The sequence below is a fragment of the Oncorhynchus mykiss genome, chromosome 7 (genome assembly GCF_057628025.1).
Source record: "Oncorhynchus mykiss isolate SJ-2025 chromosome 7, ASM5762802v1, whole genome shotgun sequence".
In the NCBI taxonomy this organism is placed as follows: domain Eukaryota; kingdom Metazoa; phylum Chordata; class Actinopteri; order Salmoniformes; family Salmonidae; genus Oncorhynchus; species Oncorhynchus mykiss.
In genome coordinates this window covers 85,844,084-85,869,972 of record NC_143028.1, presented here as the reverse complement: position 1 = coordinate 85,869,972, position 25,889 = coordinate 85,844,084, and the positions used below count along the sequence as shown (strand labels likewise).

The following is a 25,889-nucleotide window of genomic DNA, read 5'->3' as shown; positions in this document are numbered from 1 at the left end:
GTCCAAACACACCAAGACAGTCGTGAAGAGGACACGAAAAAGCCTATTCCCCCTCAGGAAACTAAAAAGATTTGGCATGGGTCCTGAGCTACTAAAAAGGTTCTACAGCTGCAACATCGAGAGCATCCTGACCGAAGGCATCACTGCCTGGTAGGGCTATTGTTCGGCCTCCGACCGCAAGACACTTCAGAGGGTAGTGTGTACGGCCCAGTACATCACTGGGGCCAAGCTTCCTGTCATCCAGGACCTTTACACCAGGCGGTGTCAGAGGAAGGCCCGAAAAATGGTCAAATACCCCAGCCACCCCAGTCATAGACTCTTCTCTCTACTACCGCATGGCAAGCGGTACCGGAGTGGCAAGTCTAGGACAAAAAGGCTTCTCAACAGTTTTTTAACATTGTGTGCTCCCCCCCCCCCCCCCAACCCCTATTTTCCACTGCTGCTACTCTCTGTTTGTCTTATATGCATAGTCACTTTAACTATACATTCATGTACATACTACTTTGGCTAACCGTGCTGTCTGCATTGTGTCCCACCACCCGCTAACCCTCTTTTTACGCTTCTGATAGCAGACTCTGTTCATCATACAGTATATGCATAGTCACTTTAACGATACCTACATGTACATACTACCTCAATAAGCCTGACTAACAGGTGTCTGTATATAGCCTTGCTACTCTTTTTTCAAATGTCTTTTTACTGTTGTTTTACTTATTTTACTTACCTACACACACACACACACACACACACACACACACCTTTTTTTCCCGCACCATTGGTTAGAGCCTGTAAGTAAGCATTTCACTGTAAGGTCTACCCGTTGTATTCGGCGCACGTAACAAATAAACTTTGATTTGAGCCGTTGAATTGCGACTCCACTTTGTCTCTGTACTGACGTTTTGCCTGTTTGATTGCGTTACGGAATTACTACACAATTTGTATTCAACTGGTACATATCCCAGTCCGCGTGATTAAAAACAATCTTGAAGCATGGATTTCAATTGGTCAGACCAGTGTTGAATAGACCTTAGCACAGGTACTTCCTGTTTGAGTTTCTGCCTATAGGAGATGAAAAATGGAGTTGTGATCTGATTTTCCCGAAAGGAGGGTGGGGGAGGGCCTTGTAGGCATCTCGAAAGGGCGAGTGTTTTTCCTAAGCACGTACTACAGTCAATGTGTTGATAGAACTTCGGTAGCATTTTCCTCAAATTTGCTTTGTTAGAATCCCCAGCTTCAATAAATGCGGCCTCAGGATATTTGGTTTCCAGTTTGCATGAAGTCCAGTGTAGTTCCTTGAGGGCCGTCATGGTATCAGCTTGAGGCGGGATATACACGGCTGTGACTATTTATTTAACTAGGCAAGTCCGTTAAGAACAAAATCTTATTTACAATGACGGCCTACCCTGGTCAAACCCTAACCCAGACGACAGGGGGCCAATTGTGCGCCGCCATATGGGACTCCCAATCACGGCCAGTTGTGATACAGCCTGGAATCAAACCAGGGTCTGTAGTGACGCCTCTAGCACTAAGATGCAGTGCCTTAGACCGCTGCACCACTCGGGAGCTCTTGGGAGATAATATGGTCTGCGTTTGATTGAGGTATTCTAGGTCGGGTGAACCAAAGGACTTGAGTTTCTGTGTTATCACAATCACACAATAAGTAGTTAATCATGGAACATACACCACCTCCTTTCTTCTTCTTCTTCCCAGAGAGCTCTTTTTCCTGTCTGCGCGATGAACTGAGAACACTGCTATAGCAATGTAAATAGTCTGGTAAAACACACCCTGCTATAGCAACGTAACTAGTCTGGTAAAACACACCCTGCTATAGCAACGTAACTAGTCTGGTAAAACGCACCCTGCTATAGCAATGTAACTGTAGTCTAGTAAAACACACCCTGCTATAGCAACGTAACTAGTCTGGTAAAACGCACCCTGCTATAACTTCTTACGGCTAGGCCCCTTTTTTCTCCACTTCCTGTCTGAATGACGTGCCCAAAGTTAACTGCCTGTAGCTCAAATCGGTTAGCAGATGTTAATGCGAGTGTAGCGAAATGCTTGTGCTTCTAGTTCCAACAATGCAGTAATAACCAACGAGTAATCTAGCTAACAATTCCAAAACTACTACCTTATACACACAAGTGTAAAGGGATAAAGAATATGTACATAAAGATATATGAATGAGTGATGGTACAGAGTGGCATAGGCAAGATGCAGTAGATGGTATCGAGTACAGTATATACATATGAGATGTGTATGTAAACAAAGTGGCATAGTTTAAAGTGGCTAGTGATACATGTATTACATAAAGATGATATAGAGTACAGTATATACGTATACATATGAGATGAATAATGTAGGGTATGTAAACATTATATTAAGTAGCATTGTTTAAAGTGGCTAGTGATATATTTTACATCAATTCCCATTATTAAAGTGGCTGGAGTTGAGTCAGTGTGTTGGCAGCAGCCACTCAATGTTAGTGGTGGCTGTTTAACAGTCTGATGGCCTTGAGATAGAAGCTGTTTTTCAGTGTCTCGGTCCCAGCTTTGATGCACCTGTACTGACCTCGCCTTCTGGATGATAACGGGGTGAACAGGCAGTGGCTCGGGTGGTTGTTGTCCTTGATGATCTTTATGGCCTTCCTGTGACATTGGGTGGTGTAGGTGTCCTGGAGGGCAGGTAGTTTGCCCCCGGTGATGCGTTGTGCAGACCTCACTACCCTCTGGAGAGCCTTACAGTTGCCGTACCAGGCGGTGATACAGCCCGCCAGGATGCTCTCGATTGTGCATCTGTAGAAGTTTGTGAGTGCTTTTGGTGACAAGCCGAATTTCTTCAGCCTCCTGAGGTTGAGGAGTTGCCCCTGCGCCTTCTTCACGATGCTGTCTGTGTGGGTGGACCAATTCAGTTTGTCTGTGATGTGTACGCCGAGGAACTTAAAACTTACTACCCTCTCCACTACTGTTCCATCAATGTGGACAGGGGGATGCTCCCTCTGCTGTTTCCTGAAGTCCACAATCATCTCCTTAGTTTTGTTGACGTTGAGTGTGAGGTTATTTTCCTGACACCACACTCCGAGGGCCCTCACCTCCTCCCTGTAGGCCGTTTCGTCGTTGTTGGTAATCAAGCCTACCACTGTTGTGTCGTCCGCAAACTTGATGATTGAGTTGGAGGCTCAGAACGCACCCTTGTGGGGCCCCAGTGTTGATCAGCGGGGTGGAGATGTTGTTACCTACCCTCACCACCTGGGGACGGCCCGTCAGGAAGTCCAGTACCCAGTTGCACAGGGCGGGGTCGAGACCCAGTGTCTCGAGCTTGATGACAAGTTTGGAGGGTACTATGGTGTTAAATGCTGAGCTGTAGTCGATGAACAGCATTCTCACATAGGTATTCCTCTTGTCCAGATGGGTTAGGGCAGTGTGCAGTGTGGTTGAGATTGCATCGTCTGTGGACCTATTTGGGCGGTAAGCAAATTGGAGTGGGTCTAGGGTGTCAGGTAGGGTGGAGGTGATATGGTCCTTGACTAGTCTCTCAAAGCACTTCATGATGACGGAAGTGAGTGCTACGGGGCGGTAGTCGTTTAGCTCAGTTACCTTAGCTTTCTTGGGAACAGGAACAATGGTGGCCCTCTTGAAGCATGTGGGAACAGCAGACTGGGATAGGGATTGATTGAATATGTCCGTAACCACACCAGCCAGCTGGTCTGCGCATGCTCTGAGGATGTGACTGGGGATGCCGTCTGGGCCTGCAGCCTTGCGAGGGTTAACACGTTTAAATGTTTTACTCACCTCGGCTGCAGTGAAGGAGAGTCCGCATGTTTTGGTTGCGGGCCGTGTCAGTAACTAAAACTTATTTAGTCTGCCTGGGAGCAAGACATCCTGGTCCGTGACGGGGCTGGTTTTATTTTTGTAATCCGTGATTTACTGTAGACCCTGCCACATACCTCTTGTGTCTGAGCCGTTGAATTGAGATTCTACTTTGTCTCTATACTGACGCTTAGCTTGTTTGATTGCCTTGCGGAGGGAATAGCTACACTGTTTGTATTCGGTCATGTTTCCGGTCACCTTGCCCTGATTAAAAGCAGTGGTTTGCGCTTTCAGTTTCACGCGAATGCTGCCATCAATCCACAGTTTCTGGTTTGGGAATGTTTTAATCGTTGCTATGGGAACAACATTTTCAACGCACGTTCTAATGAACTCGCTCACCGAATCAGCGTATTCGTCAATGTTGTTGTTTGACGCAATACGAAACATATCCCAGTCCACGTGATGGAAGCAGTCTTGGAGCTTGGAATCAGATTGGTCGGACCAGCGTTGAACAGACCTCAGCGCGGGAACTTCTTGTTTTAGCTTCTGTTTGTAGGCAGGGAGCAACAAAATGCAGTCGTGGTCAGCTTTTCCGAAAGGAGGGCGGGGGAGGGCTTTATATGCATCGCGGAAGTTAGAATAACAATGATCCAAGGTTTTACCAGCCCCGGTTGTGCAATCGATATGCTGATACAATTTAGGGAGTCTTGTTTTCAGATTAGCCTTGTTAAAATCCCCAGCTACAATGAATCCAGCCTCAGGAAATGTGGATTCCAGTTTGCAAAGAGTCAAATAAAGTTCGTTCAGAGCCATCGATGTGTCTGCTTGGGGGGGAATATATACGGCTGTGATTATAATCAAAGACAATTCCCTTGGTAGATAATGCGGTCTACATTTGATTGTGAGGAATTCTAAATCAGGTGAACAGAAGGACTTGAGTTCCTGTATGTTGTTGTGACCACACCACGTCTCGTTAACCATAAAGCATACGCCCCCGCCCCTCTTCTTACCAGAAAGATGTTTGTTTCTTTTGGCGCGATGCGTGGAGAAACCAGCTGGCTGCACTGACTCCGATAGCGTCTCTCGAGTGAGCCATTTTTCCGTGAAGCAAAGAACGTTACAGTCCCTGATGTCCCTCTGGAATGCTACCCTTGCTCGGATTTCATCAACCTTGTTGTCTAGAGGCTGGACATTGGCGAGAAATATGCTAGGGAGTGGTGCGCGATGTGCCCGTCTCCGGAGTCTGACCAGAAGACCGCTTCGTTTCCCTCTTTTACGAAGTCGTTTTTTTGTGTCGCCGGCTGGGATCCATTCCGTTGTCCTGGGTGAAAGGCAGAACACAGGATCCGCTTCGCGAAAGTCATATTCTTGGTCGTACTGATGGTGAGTTGACGCTGCTCTTATATTCAGTATATATTCAGCTCAGGCCCTGAAGCCAGGCTATGCATATAATTGGTACCATTGGAAAGAAAACACTTTGAAGTTTGTAGAAATGTCAATATCATGTAGGAGAATATAACACAATAGATATGGTTGGAGAAAATCAAAAGAATAACAATGTAACTAGTCTGGTAAAAAAACACACCCTGCTATTACAATGTAACTGTGGTCTGGGAAATGGCTAGATTAAGACACAGCATCAATGAGATGTTGTGGTTCCACTGAAGGACTCCTTCCTGCAGGAATGAGGTGAACACCACAGACTCCACACACCACAATATAGACTACATACTGCAAAATAGACTACAGACTACATACGGCAGACGACACACTACAGACTACAAACTACAGGTGACACTTTACACTGCAGACTGTACACAACACACTACAGATTGTCTACAGACGACACACTTCACACTACGGACTATTACCTACAGATTACACACTAGACACTACAGACCAAACAATATTGACTACAAACTAGAGACTACACAATATAGACTACACACTTCATATTACAGATTACATACTTGACCACACAATGCACAATATTCACTACGGACTACAGACAACACAGTACCGTCTAGACATTACATACTACACATTACGGACTTCATACTTCTAACACACTACACAATATACTACACATTACAACTACAGACTAAACATTAACATTAGACTACAGACTAAACAGACATGACACTACATGACACTACATAATATAGACTACATACTACACATTACAGACTACACAGCACCGACTACGCATGATACTACACATTACGGTCTTCACACTACACATCAGAATTCTAACTACACACTACATACAGCACACCATAGACTACAGACTACACACTGTAGACTACACATTACCACTACATACTGCACACCATAGACTACAGACTACACACTGTAGACTACACATTACCACTACATACTGCACACCATAGACTACAGACTACACACTGTAGACTACACATTACCACTACATACTGCACACCATAGACTACAGACTACACACTGTAGACTACACATTACCACTACATACTGCACACCATAGACTACAGACTACACACTGTAGACTACACATTACCACTACATACTGCACACCATAGACTACAGACTACACACTGTAGACTACACATTACCACTTCATACTGCACACCATAAACTACAGACTACACACTGTAGACTACACATTATCACTACATACTGCCGACCATAAACTACAGACTACACACTGTAGACTACACATTACCACTACATACTGCACACCATAAACTACAGACTACACACTGTAGACTACACATTACCACTACACACTGTAGACTACACATTACCACTACATACTGCACACCATAGACCACAGACTACACACTGTAGACTACGCATTACCACTACATACTGCACACCATAAACTACAGACTACACACTGTAGACTACACATTACCACTCTCACACTGTAGACTACACATTACCACTACATACTGCACACCATAGACTACAGACTACACACTGTAGACTACACATTACCACTACATACTGTACACCATAGACTACAGACTACACACTGTAGACTACACATTAACACTACATACTGCACACCATAGACTACAGACTACACACTGTAGACTACACATTACCACTACATACTGCACACCATAGACTACAGACTACACACTGTAGACTACACATTACCACTACATACTGCACACCATAAACTACAGACTACACACTGTAGACTACACATTACCACTACATACTGCACACCATAGACTACAGACTACACACTGTAGACTACACATTACCACTACATACTGCCGACCATAAACTACAGACTACACACCGTAGACTACACATTACCACTACATACTGCACACCATAAACTACAGACTACACACTGTAGACTACACATTACCACTACACACTGTAGACTACACATTACCACTACATACTGCACACCATAAACTACAGACTACACACTGTAGACTACACATTACCACTACATACTGCACACCATAGACTACAGACTACACACTACTCATTAGACTGTACACTACAGACTACTCATTAGACTATACACTACACACTACTCATTAGACTATACACTACACACTACTCATTAGACTATACACTATAGACTACTCATTAGACTATACACTACACACTACTCATTAGACTATACACTATAGACTACTCATTAGACTATAAACTACACATGTAACAGTACAAATTTAGACCGTCCCCTCGCCCATACCCGGGCGCAAACTAGGGACCTTCTGCACACATCAACAGTCACCCTCGAAGCATCGTTACCCATCGCTCCACAAAAGCCGCGGCCCTTGCAGAGCAAGGGGAACTACTACTTCAAGGTCTCAGAGCAAGTGACGTCACTGATTGAAACGCTATTTAGCGCCCACGCTAACTAAGCTAGCCGTTTCACATCCGTTACACTCACCCCCCTTTTGACCTTCCTCCTTTTTCCGCAGCAACCAGTAATCCGGGTCAACAGCATCAATGTAACAGTACAAATTTAGACCGTCCCTCGCCCATACCCGGGCGCGAACCAGGGACCTTCTGCACACATCAACAGTCACCCTCGAAGCATCGTTACCCATCGCTCCACAAAAGCCGCGGCCCTTGCAGAGCAAGGGGAACTACTACTTCAAGGTCTCAGAGCAAGTGACGTCACTGATTGAAACGCTATTTAGCGCCCACGCTAACTAAGCTAGCCGTTTCACATCCGTTACACTCACCCCCCTTTTGACCTTCCTCCTTTTTTCCGCAGCAACCAGTAATCCGGGTCAACAGCATCAATGTAACAGTACAAATTTAGACCGTCCCCTCGCCCATACCCGGGCGCGAACTAGGGACCTTCTGCACACATCAACAGTCACCCTCGAAGCATCGTTACCCATCGCTCCACAAAAGCCGCGGCCCTTGCAGAGCAAGGGGAACTACTACTTCAAGGTCTCAGAGCAAGTGACGTCACTGATTGAAACGCTATTTAGCGCCCACGCTAACTAAGCTAGCCGTTTCACATCCGTTACACACACACTACTCATTAGACTATACACTACAGACTACTCAATAGACTATACACTACACACTACTCACTGTAGACTACACATTACCACTACATACTGCACACCATAAACTACAGAATACACACTGTAGACTACACATTACCACTACATACTGCACACCATAGACTACAGACTACACACTACTCATTAGACTATACACTACACACTACTCATTAGACTATACACTACACACTACTCATTAGACTATACACTACACACTACTCATTAGACTATACACTACACACTACTCATTAGACAATACACTACACACTACTCATTAGACTATACACTACACACTACTCATTAGACTGTACACTATAGACTACTCATTAGACTATACACTACAGACTACTCATTAGACTATACACTATAGACTACTCATTAGACTATACACTACAGACTACTCATTAGACTATACACTACACACTACTCATTAGACTATACACTACACATTACTCATTAGACTATACACTACACACTACTCATTAGACAAAATACTACAGACTACACACTGCCAACTATACATTACAGAAAACCCACTACAGAATACACACTAGACTACACACTATACATTACAGACTTCACATTACACACTTCACACTATAGACTACGGACTACACACTACAGACTAGACACTACATAATATATACTAGACTAAAGACTACAGATTAGACTACACAGTACCGACTACTCATTACGGTCTTCACACTACACATATCACACTTCTAACTACAGACGACACATTGTAGTCTATAGTGGGCAGTCTGTAATGGCAAACTACACACTACAGACTACTCACTCCACTACACACAAGACACTATAGACTACATACTTCACACTGTAGACTACACAAATACATTACAGACTACAAAGACTACACACTACTAACTACACAGTTCACACTACAGACTAAACAGTACAGACTACACACTAAAGACTAGACTACAATTTGACTTGTCTACACACTGCAGATAACACACTAGACTACACACTACAGACTACACGCTATAGACTACAGACTACACACTATATAATGTGTACTGCACAGTACAAACTACACAGTGCAGACTACTGACCACAGACTACATTCTGCATATCACATAGTTCACACAACAGACTACACACAACAGACTACACACAACAGACTGCTAACTACAGACTGCACAGTACATTTGACATACTACACACTTCACAAAACGGACTACAAACGACATCACACACTATAGACTATACACAACACATTACTACACACTACAGACTTCACACTGGACTACGGACTACATGCTACACACTACAGACTACCCAGCAAACGGAAACATTCCCAGAAAATTTGCTAAGATTCCCATTACGTTTTAGTTAGGAATTCATCTAACATTAGGATAATGGATCTTTTTTAGCAAATGTTTTAAATGAAATATCCATGTTCTCCTAAAATGCACCAAATTGTTGTGCACAACATCTGTAACAGCCACCACAGAATATTCCCCAAAAGTTTTCTTTAGGTTTCCATGTAAAGAGCAGACTAACTGTGTTCTGGGAATGTTCTTGCAAAATCAGGCGAATGTTTTAAATAAACATTGTATAATCATCAGCACAACTGGACAGTTTTTGAGTTCTGAGAACTTTTGCTGAAACGAATGGTTTTCAGGCTGTATTTAACAAACTGTTTTAGTTCTAATGGCCAAATGTAAAATCCTCTTCCTAATTCTGTATAAAGGAATCCATGTAAAGGATATTGTACAGTATACGCTTGTATCCAGTGCCTTCGGAAAATATTTAGACCCCTTGACTTTTTCCACATTTAATGTTACAGCCCTGTCCTAAAATGTATTATTGTTTTTTCTCCCCTCATCAACACATACACATACACACACACACACACACACACACACACACACACACACACACAATTCCCCAGAATGACAAGGCAAAAACAGTTTTTTTTATAAATGTCTGCTAATTTATTTAAAATAAACTGAAATATCATATTTACATAAGTATTCAGACCGTTTACTCTGTACTTTGTTGAAGCACCTTTGGCAGCGATTACAGCCTTGAGTCTTGGGTATGATGCTACAAGCTTGGCACACCTGCATTTGGGGAGTTTCTCCCCTGCAGATCCTCTCAAGCTCTGTAAGGTTGGATAGGGAGCGTTGCTGCACAGCTATTTTCAGGTCTCTCCAGAGATGTTTGATTGGGTTCAAGTCCGGGCTCTGACTGGGCCACTCAAGAACATTCAGAGACTTGTCCCGAAGCCATTCCTGCATTGTTCTTGCCTGTGTGCTTAGGGTCCTTGTCTTGTTGGAAGGTGAACCTTTGCCCCAGTCTGATGTACTGAGCGCTCTGGAGCTGGTTTTCATCAAGGATCACTCTGTACTTTGCTCTGTTCATCTTTGCCTCGATCCTGACTAGTCTCCCTGTCCCTGCCTCTGAAAAACATCCCTACAGCATGGTGCTGCCACCACCATGGTTCACCGTAGGGATGGTGCCAGCTTTTCTCTAGACGTGACGCTTGGCATTCAGGCCAAAGAGTTCAATCTTGGTTTCATCAGACCAGAGAATCTTGTTACTCATGGTCTGAGAATCCTTTAGGTGCCTTTTGGCAAACTCCAAGCGTGCTGTCATGTGTCTTTTACTGAAGAGTGGCTTCTGTCTGGCCACTCTACCATAAAGGCCTGTTTGGTGGAGTGCTGCAGAGATGGTTGTCCTTCTGGAAGGTTCTCCCATCTCCACAGAGGAACTCTAGAGCTCTGTCAGAGTGACCATCGGGTTCTTGGTCACCTCCCTGTCCAAGGCCCTTCTCCCCAGATTGCTCGGTTTGGCTAGGCGGCCAGCTCTAGGAAGAGTCTTGGTGGTGCCAAACTTCTTCCTTTTGTAGAATGATGGAGGCCACTGTGGGGACCTTCAATGCTGCAGAAATGTTTTGGTACCCTTCCCCAGATCTGTGCCTCGACACAATCCTGTCTCGGAGCTCTACGGACATTTCCTTCAACCTCGTGGCTTGGTTTTTGCTCTGACATGCACTGTCAACTGTGGGACCTTATATAGACCGGTGTGTGCCTTTCCAAATCATGTCCAATCAATTGAATTTACTACGTGGACTCCAATCAATTTGTAGAAGCATCAAGGATGATCAATGGAAACAGGATGCACCGGAGCTCAATTTCGTAGCAAAGGGAGTGAATACTTCATCGCAAATTTCCCATAGCAAAGGGTCTGTAAATAAGGTATCTGTTTTATATTTAATAAATTACCAACATTTCTAAAAACCTGTTTTCACTTTGTCTTTATGAGGTATTGTTTGTACATTGCTGAGGACATTTTTTGAAATGTTAAAATAAGCCTGTAAAGTAGCGCGGAAAAAGTCAAGGGGTCTGAACTTTCCGAAGGCACTGTATTTTCTCCCTACTAATGGATCTAGACTTTACGGGACACATGTCTCCTGGGTGTCCATGGGCATGAGGCCTCTGGTTGAGACCAGGCTGGGACAGAAAAACAGTGTCTCCATCTGATGATGACTGTTGCAAAACTTGGCCTCCAGGGAGTCATTTGGGGCCTTTAGATGGTCTGGGGAGTTTCTCTCTCTCCTCTCTCTCTCTCAGCAGCTCCCCCCCTCTCTGTGTGTGTATCAAGGCTTTGCCAATCAGAGCAAAAGTCCATCCGCATTAAAACTCTGTTTACCAGATAGTGAATAGAATAGATGTCCATTGGACTGCTGGACGGAAACCTGTGTTAATCTATTAATAATAGTTACTTGCCTAGTGAATCCAGAACAAAACCTTTCTATAGTGCAGTTGGCTTCTCTCCTCCTTTCCCTGTTTGGAACAATGTGCCAGTTACCGTAAGCTGAAGTGGACTCCCGTTAACTTCTGTTGTCCACATTCCACCCATTCAGTATAAAGGAAACAATAAGTAATTTAAAGGAGGATGTTTTTACCATGGTTTTATTCTGGAAGTCATTGATAGTTATTTCGACCCATTTTAGTTTATCCTCTAACTACTGATTTTATAATGCTGTCCTATTAATATACATGACATACTTGGCATAGACACTCTTATTGGTCTATTTAAAAATGCCCTGAACACCTTTTAAAGTGTTTTACTGTTAGGACAGTGTTGAGGTGAAATCTATGTACTGTTAGATTTAATCTCAACACTGGCCAATAATAATAATAATAATAATTTAAACTGAACAAAAATATAAACATGTAAAGTGTTGGTCCCATATTTCATGAGCTGAAATAAAAGATCACCGAAAAGTTCCATATGCAAAAAAAACTTTTCTCTCATTTTGTGCACAAATTTGTTTACATCCCTGTTGGTGAACATTTCTTCTTTGCCAAGGTAATCCATCACACAACACAATGCCGCAGATGTCTCAAGTTTTGAAGGAGCTTGCAATTGGCATGATGACTGCAGAAATGTCCACCAGAGCTGTTGGCAGAGAATTTCATGTTAATTTGTCTACCATAAACAGCCTCCAACGTCGTTTTAGAGAATTTGGCCCAACTGGCATCACTATCACAGACTGTGTAACAATGCCAGCCCAGGACCTCCACATACAGCTTTTTTCACCTGAGAACAGCCACCCGGACAGCTGATGAAACGGAGGTGTATTTCTGTTTCTATTAAAACCCTTTTGTGGGGGGAAACTAATTCTGATTGGCTGGGCCTGGCTCCCCAGTTGACGGGCCTGGCTGCCAAGTGGGTGGGCCGATGCCCTCCCAGGGACACCCATGGCTATGCCCCTGCCCAGTCCTGTGAAATCCATAGATTAGGGCCTAATATGAACTGTAACTCAGTAAAATAATTGAAATTGTTTCATGTTGCATTTTTTAAAAGTATATAGATGTCCACAGTGCTTTTCATAATTTCAAAGTGCTTCCAAACCAATACATCATCATGATGATGGCTACTCATGATGATGTATTGGTTGACTTAGCCAACTATAGCTAGGCTACTCATGATGATGTAGTGGTTTAGCTAGCCAACTATAGCTAGGCAACTCATGATGATGTAGTGGTTTAGCTAGCCAACTATAGCTAGGCAACTCCTGATGTATTGGTTGACGTAGCCAACTATAGCTAGGCTACTCATGATGATGTATTGGTTGATCTAACTGTGGTTACAGTTGAAGTCAGGAGTTTACATACACTTAGGTTGGAGTCATTAAAACTTGTTTTTCAACCAGTCCACAAATCTCTTGTTAACAAACTTTAGTTTTGCCAAGTCGGTTAGGACCCTACTTTGTGCATGACACAAGTATTTTTTTCCAACAATTGTTTATAGACAGATTATTCCACTTATAATTCACTGTATCACAAACCAGTGGGTCAGAAGTTTACATACACTAAGGTGACATTGCCTTTAAACAGCTTGGAAAAGTCCAGAAAATTATGTCATGGCTTTAGAAGCTTCTGATAGGCTAATTGACAACATTTGAGTCAATTGGAGGTGTACCTGTGGATGTATTTCAAGGCCTACCTTCAAAGTCAGTGCCTCTTAGCTTGACATCACAGGGAAAATCAAAAGAAATCAGCCAAAACCTCAGAAAAATAATTGTAGACCTCCACAAGTCTGGTACATCCTTGGGAGCAATTTCCAATCGTCTGAATGTACCACGTTCATCTGTACAAGCAATAGTACGCAAGTATAAACACCATGGGACCACGCAGCCATCATACCGCTCAGGAAGGAGACGCGTTCTGTCTCCTAGAGATGTACGTACTTTGGTGTGAAAAGTGCAAATCAATCCCAGATCAACAGCAAAGGACCTTGTGAAGATGCTGGAGGGTACAAAAGTTTCTATATCCACAGTAAAACGAGTCCTATATCGACATAGCCTGAAAGGTCGCTCAGCAAAGAAGAAGCCACTGCTCCAAATCCGCCATAAAAAAAGCCAGACTACGGTTTGCAACTGCACATGGGGACAAAGATCGTACTTTTTGGATAAATGTCCTCTGGTCTGATCAAACAAATATTAGAACTGTTTGGCCATAATGACCATTGTTATGTTTGTAGGAAAAAGGAGTAGGCTTGCAAGCCAAAGAACACCATCCCAACCGTGAAGCATGGGTGTGGCAGCATCATGTTGTGGGGGTGCTTTACTGCAGGAGGGACTGGTGCACTTCACCAAATAGGTGGCATCATGAGGAAGGGAAATTGTGGATATATTGAAGCAACATCTCAAGACATTAGTCAGGAAGTTAAAGCTTGATCGCAAATGGACAGAAGCATACTTCCAAAGTTGTGGCAAAATGACTTAAGGACAACAAAGTCAAGGCATTGGAGTGGCCATCACAAAGCCCTGACCTCAGTCCCATAGAACATTTGTGGGCAGAACTGAAAAAGCATGTGCGAGCGAGGAGGCCTACAAACCTGACTCAGTTACACCAGCTCTGTCAGGAGGAATGGGCCAAAATTCAAGCTTGTGGAAGGCAACCCAAAATGTTTGACCCATGTTAAACAATTTAAAGGCAATGCTACCAAATACTAATTGAGCGTATGCAAACTTCTGACCTACTGAGAATGTGATGAAAGAAATCAAAGCTTAAATAAATCTCTACTATTATTCTGACATTTCACATTCTTAAATAAATCGGTGATCCAACCTGACATAAAACAGGGAATTTTTTACATCGGATTAAATGTCAGGAAGTGTGAAAAACTGAGTTTAAATGTATTTGGCTAAGGTGTATGTAAACTTCTGACTTCAACTGTAGCTAGGTCCTCCTGCACAATGTGTAGCACCCACTTGGGTGATGCCTCAGCAGCTCTGGGTGGCAGAAAGCTCACCACACACAGTTCAGTCAGTCGTTCTCAGCACTGAATTCCTCAATTGCATCTCCTATTCCTCTCAAATGACTGTTCAATTGATGTTAACAAAAGATCAAGGAACCAGCTGCCAGGTGAAACAAATTGGTACAGTGTCCAGATTTGGTGTGTTTGTATTTTTAGGATCCTCAGTAGCTGTTGCTAATCTCCTCCTTATATCCAAACTCTCCCACACTCACATGCACACACATTTAAACAAAACAAATATATACAGTGCCTTGCGAAAGTATTCGCCCCCCTTGAACTTTGCGACCTTTTGCCACATTTCAGGCTTCAAACATAAAGATATAAAACTGTATTTTTTTGTGAAGAATCAACAACAAGTGGGACACAATCATGAAGTGGAACGACATTTATTGGATATTTCAAACTTTTTTAACAAATCAAAAACTGAAAAATTGGGTGTGCAAAATTATTCAGCCCCCTTAAGTTAATACTTTGTAGCGCCACCTTTTGCTGTGATTACAGCTGTAAGTCGCTTGGGGTATGTCTCTAGCAGTTTTGCACATCGAGAGACTGACATTTTTTCCCATTCCTCCTTGCAAAACTCCTTGGATGGAGAGCATTTGTGAACAGCAGTTTTCAGTTCTTTCCACAGATTCTCGATTGGATTCAGGTCTGGACTTTGACTTGGCCATTCTAACACCTGGATATGTTTATTTTTGAACCATTCCATTGTAGATTTTGCTTTATGTTTTGGATCATTGTCTTGTTGGAAGACAAATCTCCGTCCCAGTCTCAGGTCTTTTGCAGACTCCATCAGGTTTTCTTCCAGAATGGTCCTGTATTTGGCTCCATCCATCTTCCCATCAATTTTAACCATATTCCCTGTCCCTGCAGTTCAATTTTCAATTTTGTTCAATTTTGGTTTCATCTGACCAGAGCACCTTCTTCCACATGTTTGGTGTGTCTCCCAGGTGGCTTGTGGCAAACTTTAAACGACACTTTTTATGGATATCTTTAAGAAATGGCTTTCTTCTTGCCACTCTTCCATAAAGGCCAGATTTGTGCAATATACGACTGATTGTTGTCCTATGGACAGAGTCTCCCACCTCAGCTGTAGATCTCTGCAGTTCATCCAGAGTGATCATGGGCCTCTTGGCTGCATCTCTGATCAGTATTCTCCTTGTATGAGCTGAAAGTTTAGAGGGACGGCCAGGTCTTGGTAGATTTGCAGTGGTCTGATACTCCTTCAATTTCAATATTATCACTTGCACAGTGCTCCTTGGGATGTTTAAAGCTTGGGAAATCTTTTTGTATCCAAATCCGGCTTTAAACTTCTTCACAACAGTATCTCAGACCTGCCTGGTGTGTTACTTGTTCTTCATGATGCTCTCTGCGCTTTTGACGGACCTCTGAGACTATCACAGTGCAGGTGCATTTATACGGAGACTTGATCACACACAGGTGGATTGTATTTATCATCATTAGTCATTTAGGTCAACATTGGATCATTCAGAGATCCTCACTGAACTTCTGGAGAGAGTTTGCTGCACTGAAAGTAAAGGGGCTGAATAATTTTGCACGCCCAATTTTTCAGTTTTTGATTTGTTAAAAAAGTTTGAAATATCATATATAAATGTCGTTCCACTTCATGATTGTGTCCCACTTGTTGTTGATTCTTCACAAAAAAATACAGTTTTATATCTTTATGTTTGAAGCCTGAAATGTGGCAAAAGGTCGCAAAGTTCAAGGGGGCCGAATACTTTCGCAAGGCACTGTGTGTATATATATATATATATATATATATACACACACACATACAGTGGGGGGAACAAGTATTTGATACGCTGCCGATTTTGCAGGTTTTCCTACTTACAAAGCATGTAGAGGTCTAATTTTTATCATAGGTACACTTCAACTGTGAGAGACAGAATCTAAAACAAAAATCCATAAAATCACATTGTATGATTTTTAAGTAATTCATTGCATGACATAAGTATTTGATACATCAGCAAAGCAGAACTTAATATTTGGTACAGAAACCTTTGTTTGCAATTACAGAGATCATACGTTTCATGTAGTTCTTGACCAGGTTTGCACACACTGCAGCAGGGATTTTGGCCCACTCCTCCATACAGACCTTATCCAGATCCTTCAGGTTTTGGGGCAATACAGACTTTCAGCTCCCTCCAAAGATTTTCTATTGGGTTCAGGTCTGGAGACTGGCTAGGCCACTCCAGGACCTTGAGATGCTTCTTACGGAGCCACTCCTTAGTTGATGGATGGTGTTCTGGGGTTGTACTCATCCTTCTTCCTCCAAACACGGCGAGTGGAGTTTAGACCAAAAAGCTCTATTTTTGTCTCATCAGACCAGATGACCTTCTCCCATTCCTCCTCTGGATCATCCAGATGGTCATTGGCAAACTTCAGACGGGCCTGAACATGCCTGGCTTGAGCAGGGGGACCTTGCGTGTGCTGCAGGAATTTAATCCATGACAGCGTAGTGTGTTACTAATGGTTTTGTTTGAGACTGTGGTCCCAGTTCTCTTCAGGACATTGACCAGGTCCTGTCGTGTAGTTCTGGGCTGATCCCTCACCTTCCTCATGATCATTGATGCCCCACGAGGTGAGATCTTGCATGGAGCCCCAGACCAAGGGTGATTTGACCGTCATCTTGAACTTCTTCAATTTTCTAATAATTGCGCCAACAGTTGTTGCCTTCTCACCAAGCTGCTTGCCTATTGTCCTGTAGCCCATCCCAGCCTTGTGCAGGTCTACAATTGTATCCCTGATGTCCTTACACAGCTCTCTGGTCTTGGCCATTGTGGAGAGGTTGGAGTCTGTTTGATTGAGTGTGTGGACAAGTGTCTTTTATACAGGTAACGAGTTCAAACAGGTGCAGTTTATACAGGTAATGAGTGGAGAACAGGAGGGCTTCTTAAAGAAAAACTAACAGGTCTGTGAGAGATGGAATTCTTACTGGTTGGTAGGTGACCAAATACTTATGTCACGCAATAAAATGCAAATTAATTACTTAAAAATCATACAATGTGATTTTCTGGATTTTTGTTTTAGATTCCGTCTCTCACAGTTGAAGTGTACCTATGATAACAATTACAGACCTCTACATGCTTTGTAAGTAGGAAAACCTGCAAAATTGGCAGTGTATCAAATACTTGTTCTCCCCACTGTGTGTGTGTGTGTGTGTGTGTGTGTGTGTGTAAATAAATACATTTGGGGGGGGGGGTGGGGGTGATTAGTGATCTATTAATTTATACATTTACAATTTATCTGTATTAACAAACTTCATTCATGCTGCTCCTTCTGTGGTTAAGTGAATGCTCTTACCACTGTCTCTCCCAAGCATCTTCCACCAGTGTTTTGGCTTACTGCCCTGCTTACTGCTTGTATCCACAGCTTGTGAGTTGGTGATCTCCTGCTCGTTTAGGTCCCGTGTGACTCAGTTGGTAGAGCATGGCACTTGCAATGCCAGGGTTGTTAGTTTGATTCACACGGAGGACCAGTATGTGGTGGAAGTATGAAAATGTATGCACTGTAAGTCGCTCTGGATAAGAGTGTCTGCTAAATTACAATAAATGTAGTAAAGTGAAGTCAGAATCCATACAGTGAATAAGTCCTCTGCCTTCTCTCTGTTTATCAATCAAGCTGTGTGTGTTTGCCATTTCACTGGTGGAGCATCTTTTCAGGATGGGGGGTGTGGATAGTGTTTGGGAACTAATTTTAGCTCACAATAAGCTTGCAGCATGGCTAATACTAGACAAAAAAAATTCTGCCAAGCTCAATGTGGAAGAGGAATATGTATCAACACAACACTCCATGAACTACTGGGTCAACACCAACAGTTCTTTAGAGATGTGAATACGTATCAACACTACACTCTATTAACTACTCACTCCACAAAAAGAAGTCCAGGCCATGATAAACTTAAACTGGACTCAAACTAATTGAGATGGAGCGGGCGCATAGGAATTGCACGTTCTTCCCGATGGACGGCCCAGATCTATAGATTCTCATTAGAGCCAAATGCCTGAAGGGAGCCAAAATCACCTCAAAAGGAACTGCTGTCACGAGTAATTGAAGAAGGAAAGACATCACAACATCACATACCTGAAGTATGATCAGCTGGTCCCCCCCCCCCCCCCCCATATCCTAGGCCTATGGCAAGTGACTCCACTATAGTCCACTGATTTGACACACACCCGTACTTACACACACACACATTTACTCTACTTTGTTCGTGTTTCACCTAACCTCATGACCAAAAACACACATTGCTCTAAGTGTCATAATCCTCTGAAGTCTTCAAATCAAATGTTTTTGGTCACATACACATGGTTAGCAGATGTTAATGCGAGTGTAACGAAATGCTTGTGCTTCTAATTCCGACCGTGCAGTAATATCTAACAATTTCACAACAATGATCACATGATGTGTTGTGCAGACCTCACTACCCTCTGGAGAGCCTTACGGTTGTGGGCGGAGCAGTTGCCGTACCAGGCGGTGATACAGCCCGACAGGATGCTCTCGATTGTGTATCTGTAAAGGTTTGTAAGTGTTTTTGGTGACGAGCCAAATTTCCCCAGCCTCATGTTTCCAGTCGCCTTGCCATGATTAAAAGCAGTGGTTAGCGCTCTCAGTTTTGAGCGAATGCGGCCATCAATCCACGGTTTCTGGTTGGGGAAGGTTTTAATAGTCACCGTGGGTACAACATCACTGATGCACTTGCTAATAAACTCGTTCACTGAATCAGCGTATGCATCAATGTTGTTGTCCGGATGTTATCCGGAACATATCCCAGTCCACGTGATTGAAGCAATCTTGGAACATGGAGTCAGATTGGTCGGCGTTGAACAGACCTGAGCACGGGCGTTTCCTGTTTTAGTTTCTGTCTATAGGCTGGGAGCAACAAAATGGAGTTGTGGTTGGAGGAGGACGAGGGAGGGCTTTGTATGCATCGCGGAAGTTAGAGTAGCAATGATCCAGAATTTTGCTAGCCTGGGTCACTAATTCTGATAAAATTTAGGGTGCTTTGTCTTCAGATTAGCCTTGTTTAAATACAATAAATGCAGCCTCAGGATATGTGGTTTCCAGTTTACATAGAGTCCAATGAAGTTCTTTCAGGGCCGTCGAGGTGTCTGCTGGGAGGGGAGGATTTACACGGTTGTGATCATAATCGAGGAGAGTTCTCTTGGTAGATAATGTGGTTGGCATTTAATTGTAAGGAATTCTAGGTCAGGTGAACAAAAGGACTTGAGTTCCTGTATGTTGTTATGATCACAATACAACTCGTTAATCATAAGGCATACACCCCCGCCCTTCTTCTTACCAGATAGATGTTTGTTTGTTAGCGTGATGCGTGAAGAAGCCGGGTGCTTATAAACAGAGAATGTTACAGTCTCTGTCTCTCTGGAAGGCAACCCTTGCTCGAATTTTGTCTACCTTGTTGTCAAGAGACTGGACATTGTCGAGTAGTATACTTGGGAGTGGTGAGCGACGTACCCATCTACGGAGCCAGACCAGAAGACCGCTCCGTCTGCCCCTTCTGCGGCGCTGTTGTTTTGGGTCGCCTACTGGAATCTGATTCATTGTCTTGGGTGGTGGTCCAAACAGAGGATCTGCTTCCCGAAACTCGTATTCCTGGTCAGTTGACGTTGCTCTTATAGCCAATAGGTCTTCCCAGCTGTATGTAATAAGACTTAAGATTTTCTGGGGTAACAGTGTAAGAAATAATACATAAAAAAAACAAAATACTGCATATTTTCCTAACCCATTAGACATTAATGAAGCCAAATAAATATCATTATTGTGTTGATCCAGATAAAAATTTCCTGAGATTTACCAGATATGAGGCTATCACTTGTGATTTACTATGATAAGCAATTTAACAACCTGTATAGCAGTTTATCTAAGTCCAAGACAAGTTGATTTTCTACCTTTCATTTGAATGTTCAGTCTTCCTAAAAATCATGACCACCTTGTTCATTATCGATCTTCTCTCAGTCATTAATGTTCCATTGTTGCCCTTCCAGAAACATGGTTGACTGAAGTGACAACCATGCTTTATGACATGTCTCCTTATAATGCTGTTCACCACTGTAGAACATCAAGTGAGGGTCCATTTTAGTTCATAAATGTTTTCAATTCTTTGTAATAGAAGACCTCATTGATGTTGAATCTCTTTTCATAGAAATTCCCTCCTGCAAATTTTTTGGTGGTTAAAAAGTGGTAATTGGATCCGTCTATCGGCCACCCTATCCTGACATTGTTAGTTTCTTTGATATCCTTGCATCAACCTTGGATTTGCCCCCGTCGGAGCTGGTATAGCACGATTCAATCTTTGTCCTGTATTGACCCTTTGCCTGTTTGATGGTTTGTCAGCGGGTTTTCTTATAAGCGTCCGGGTTAGAGTCCTCTTCCTTGATAGCTGCTACTCTGCCCTTTAGCTCAGTGCGGATGTTGCCTGTAATCCATGGCTTCCGTTTGGGGTACGTACACACGGTCACTGTGGGGACGACGTCATCGATGCACTTATTGATGAAGCCAGTGACTGATGTGGTGTACCTCTCAATGCCATTGGAAGAATCCCGGAACATATTCCAGTCTGTGCTAGCAAAACAGTCCTGTAGCTTAGCATCTGCGTCCTCTGACCACTTCCTTATTGAGCGAGTCACTGGTACTACCTGCTATAGTTTTTGCTTGTAAGCAGGAATCAGGAGGATAGTTTTTTGGTCAGATTTGCCAAATGGAGGGTGGGGGAGCTTTGTACACATCCCTGTGTGTGGAGTAAAGGTGGTTAAGAGTTTTTTTCTCTCTAGTTGCACATTTAACATTTGTTTAATTTAACTAGGCAAGTCAGTTAAGAACAAATTCTTATTTACAATGACAGCCTAGGAACAGTGGGTTAACTGCCTTGTTCAGGGGCAGAATGACAGATTTGTTCTTTGTCAGCTTGGGGATTTGATCAAGCAACCTTTTTGGTACCGGCCCAATGCTCTAAGCACTAGGCTACCTGCTGCCCCAAATGTGCTGGTAGAAATGAGGTAAAATGGATTTAAGTTTCCCTGCATTAAAGTCCCCAGCCACTCTGGATGAGCATTTTCCTGTTTGCTTATGGCCCTATACAGCTTGTTGAGTGCCGTCTTAGTGCCAGCATCTGTTTGTGGTGGGAAACAAACAGCTACGATAAAAACTCTTGGTATATAGTGCATCAGCTGTTATTTACAAATAGACACAGAACCCCACCCCTTGTCTTACCGGAGGCAGCTGTTCTATCTTGCCGATGGATGTTATCCATGTCGTTGTTCAGCCACAACTCGGTGAAACATAATATATTACAGTTTTTAATGTCCCTTTGGTAGGATATCCTTGATCGGAGCTCATCCATTTTGTTATCCAATGATTTCAAGTTGGCTAATAGGACTGATGGCAGAGGGATTTACTCACTCGCCTACAAATTCTCAGAAGGCAGCCTGACCTCCGTCCCCTTTTCTTTATTTTTTTAAATCGCTGTTCTGTCAATAACTTATTTTCGGTCATAAGTGGCGGTTGCTACAACATTATGTAAAAAATAAGTTAAAATATAAGTTACAACAACGTAATTGTTTTCTTCTAAATAGCACAGTTGGTTTGGAGAACGCAAAACGGCAGCCATCCCTCCGGCGCCATTACAAAGAATCCATCTATATAACACAAGCCACTGTGGTAACCTTCACCCTCCCCACTTCACATAGAATTTACTATCAGATACAAAAGGTACCATACTCTGGAATTCTTATCTTCATGCTGTCAAAACCCCATCATCCCTCAATAACTTCAAGCGAAGACTTGGGGTCAGCCTGATGAACCAAACTACCCAATAATCCCCTCCATGTAGCATAACACTCACACGCACATAATCAAACATGTTTTTTCCTATTTACTGAGTATGATATGTACAATTATAGTTAATATGCTTTGGTTAACTGATTGATCAAAGGTTTTAGTTTTTTTGTACTTATATTTGTGGTTTTCAAATCAGCCCTTTTGGTCTTCCAACCTCACCTGCACACTGTTTTTATCTGTTTTTATCTGTACTGTTTTGTCTTTCACTTCTGTGGTGCGAATAAATAAAACCTTTCTTCATTTTTGTACTTATGTATTGTATATTGTGTTTTTGTGGTGTGGAATTTATCAGCCCTTGGGTTTCCAACCACACCTGCACATCATTGTTTTTTAAATAATTGTTTTACCTGTATTGTTTATCACTTGTCGTCTTTGGTGCAAAGAAATAAAACTAAAACCACTCTTTTTGGTGTCCACACAAAACATAATATGGAACATTAATAGACAAGAACAGGTGTTGTTCCGTGATGTGCTGTTTTATCTGTTTTTTGAAACCAGACTTGCTGTTCATTTGAGCAAAATGGCTCTATTTAATACTATACACTTTTTTGAATTTCTTCTGGATTTGGGGACTGGGAAAAGACCCCTGGTGGCACATCTGGTGGGGTAGGTGTGTGTGTCAGTTGACTATGCAAACAATTGGAATTTAACACATTTATGTTTCTTATAAAAATAAGAAGTTTAGCCAAGAGAGACTGGCATGCATAGCATTTATAAAGCCCTCTGATAAGAGTAAAGAGCAAGACGTGCCGCTATGTTCTGGGCCAGCTGCAGTTTTTCTAGGTCCTTCTTTGCAGCACCTGACCATACGACTTGGCAATAATCAAGATAAGATAAAACTAGAGCCTGCAGAACTTGCTTTTGTTGAGTGTCAAAAAAGCAGAACATCTCTTTCACGGACAGACCTTTCCCCATATTCACAACCATTGACGTTGGGGACAGGTCATGCATCATTTGAACAAAAATTATTAGCCAGCTAGCTCGCCTAGACAAAAAGAGTTGATGTGCCAGTTTATCTGCTAGTCTGTGGGTCAAAACCACCACATATGCAATAAAACACAATTCAATTTTTAAATAACTAAATATGTACACACAGTATTTCCAAGAGCTCTTTGCTTAGACTACTAATATGGCCTGGTACTGTTAGATTTCATCTTAACACTTTCCCATGTTATAAATTATAAATTATTTATCTGCTTAGACTACTACTAGGGCTTGGTACTGTTAGACCCCATGTTATAAATTCTGTTTGTTTTGAGGAGTAGTATTTCCCCTGGTATCTGTTAATAGTGAAGGATAGCCTTGGTTATATAAAGTTGAGTGTAACATCACATGGGTTCAGAGCAGTGGGTTTCATCAGTCACTGATTGGAGGTCAACCAAGTTAGAGTTCAGTTCACTATCTCACAGGATATGTTCAGTTCGGAGATTGAACACAGTTCTGTAGACTTCATTAGGAGGGTCCCTACTATGAACACAGTTCTGTAGACTTCACTAGGAGGGTCCCTACTATGAACACAGTTCTGCAGACTTCACTAGGAGGGTCCCTACTATGAACACAGTTCTGTAGACTTCACTAGGAGGGTCCCTACCATGAACACAGTTCTGTAGACTAGTAGGAATAGGAGGGTCTCAAATGGTCTTGATGGTAAGCATGCAGAATGTTTATTACAGAACAACAGAGCTCACATATCTTTTTGATCTCAGTCTGAAATGGCCTCACATTGACAAGCCTGAGGGAAGCAGAAGGGAGGACTAGTATCAGCGGTATAGTTCAATATGTTTTCAATCTGTCTGAATTGACAAGCCTGAGGGAATCAGGCGGAAGGACTCTGTTTTGTATCAGTTAGTCTTTTACCACATTGTCACACTCTCTCACACACACAGATCCTGACTCTCCCTGCTCCTCTCTTCCCCTCACTCCCTCTCTTCCCCTATCTCTAACAGACATGGTGGATACCCAGCTCCTCGCATGGCCAATGGGCATCAGTCTGACCCCTGTACACCTGGAGGAGCTTGATGACAGTTCTCACTCTCTGGATATGAAACCATTCACCACCCTGGACTACACTAGCCTGGACTACGAACACGGACCCACCATCTCCAGCTACAGACCCACCCAGGTCCACCACTACCAAGCAAGCCACAGTCCCAGATCCACCCAGGCCCACCACTACCAAGACAACCACAGCCCCAGACCCACCCAGGCCCACCACTACCAAGCCAGCAACAGTCCCAGACCCACCCAGGCCCACCACTACCAAGCCAGCTACAGCCCCAGTCACCTCAGCCCTAGACCTGGCCAGGGTTACCAGCCCTGCCCCACCCCTGGCTCCAGCCCTGCCCTGGGACACCACCTTGCATACATGGACCACATGTACAACCACAGCCAGGTTCAGGAGGGACACGGTGAGACCTGTGTGTGATCAAATATTTGCTAGCATTTGAAAATATAACTAACACAACAACATCTCTTCTATATCAATGTGCATGTTGTGTGACCCTGCTCTGTCTTTGTCATTGTATCAGTGTTTGTCTGTTCTGTCCCTCAGGTTGTATAAAACTGGAGCCAGAGTCTCCTCCCCAGCACTCAGACAGCAGTCCTCTCTACTCCAAGCTACAGGACGACACCACCGCTTCCCTACTCAACATAGAGTGTCGAGTCTGTGGAGACAAAGCTTCTGGCTTCCACTACGGAGTCCATGCCTGTGAAGGCTGCAAGGTACGACTACTCTGTGTGTTTGTGTCTCCTTATTTCTCCGTTGTTTACCTGTGTGCTATAACCTCACACCCTAAAGAGGCTTAAACTCACGCTGACAGACAGGGTCAAAAGTTGCCTGCCCTCAACCACGTTAAACATTTCTTGCACTTCATGTGGG

General features: G+C 43.1%; 1 protein-coding gene across 4 annotated transcripts in view; it reads left to right on the top strand.

Moving 5' to 3' along the window:
- The window catches only part of pparg (peroxisome proliferator-activated receptor gamma), a 134,504-nt gene that overhangs the window by 18,873 nt on the left and 89,742 nt on the right, over nt 1–25,889 (top strand). For 2 of the 4 annotated variants that reach the window (XM_090242176.1, XM_036984366.2), the window contains exons 2-3: nt 24,958–25,419; nt 25,563–25,732. In XM_090242176.1, coding sequence (XP_090098302.1) covers nt 24,960–25,419; nt 25,563–25,732 — 630 coding nt within the window. In that variant the 5' untranslated portion in view covers nt 24,958–24,959. Of the gene's footprint in view, nt 1–24,957; nt 25,429–25,562; nt 25,733–25,889 lie in introns of all 4 variants that reach the window. The other 2 variants (XM_036984368.2, XM_036984365.2) reach the window with 1 other exon arrangement.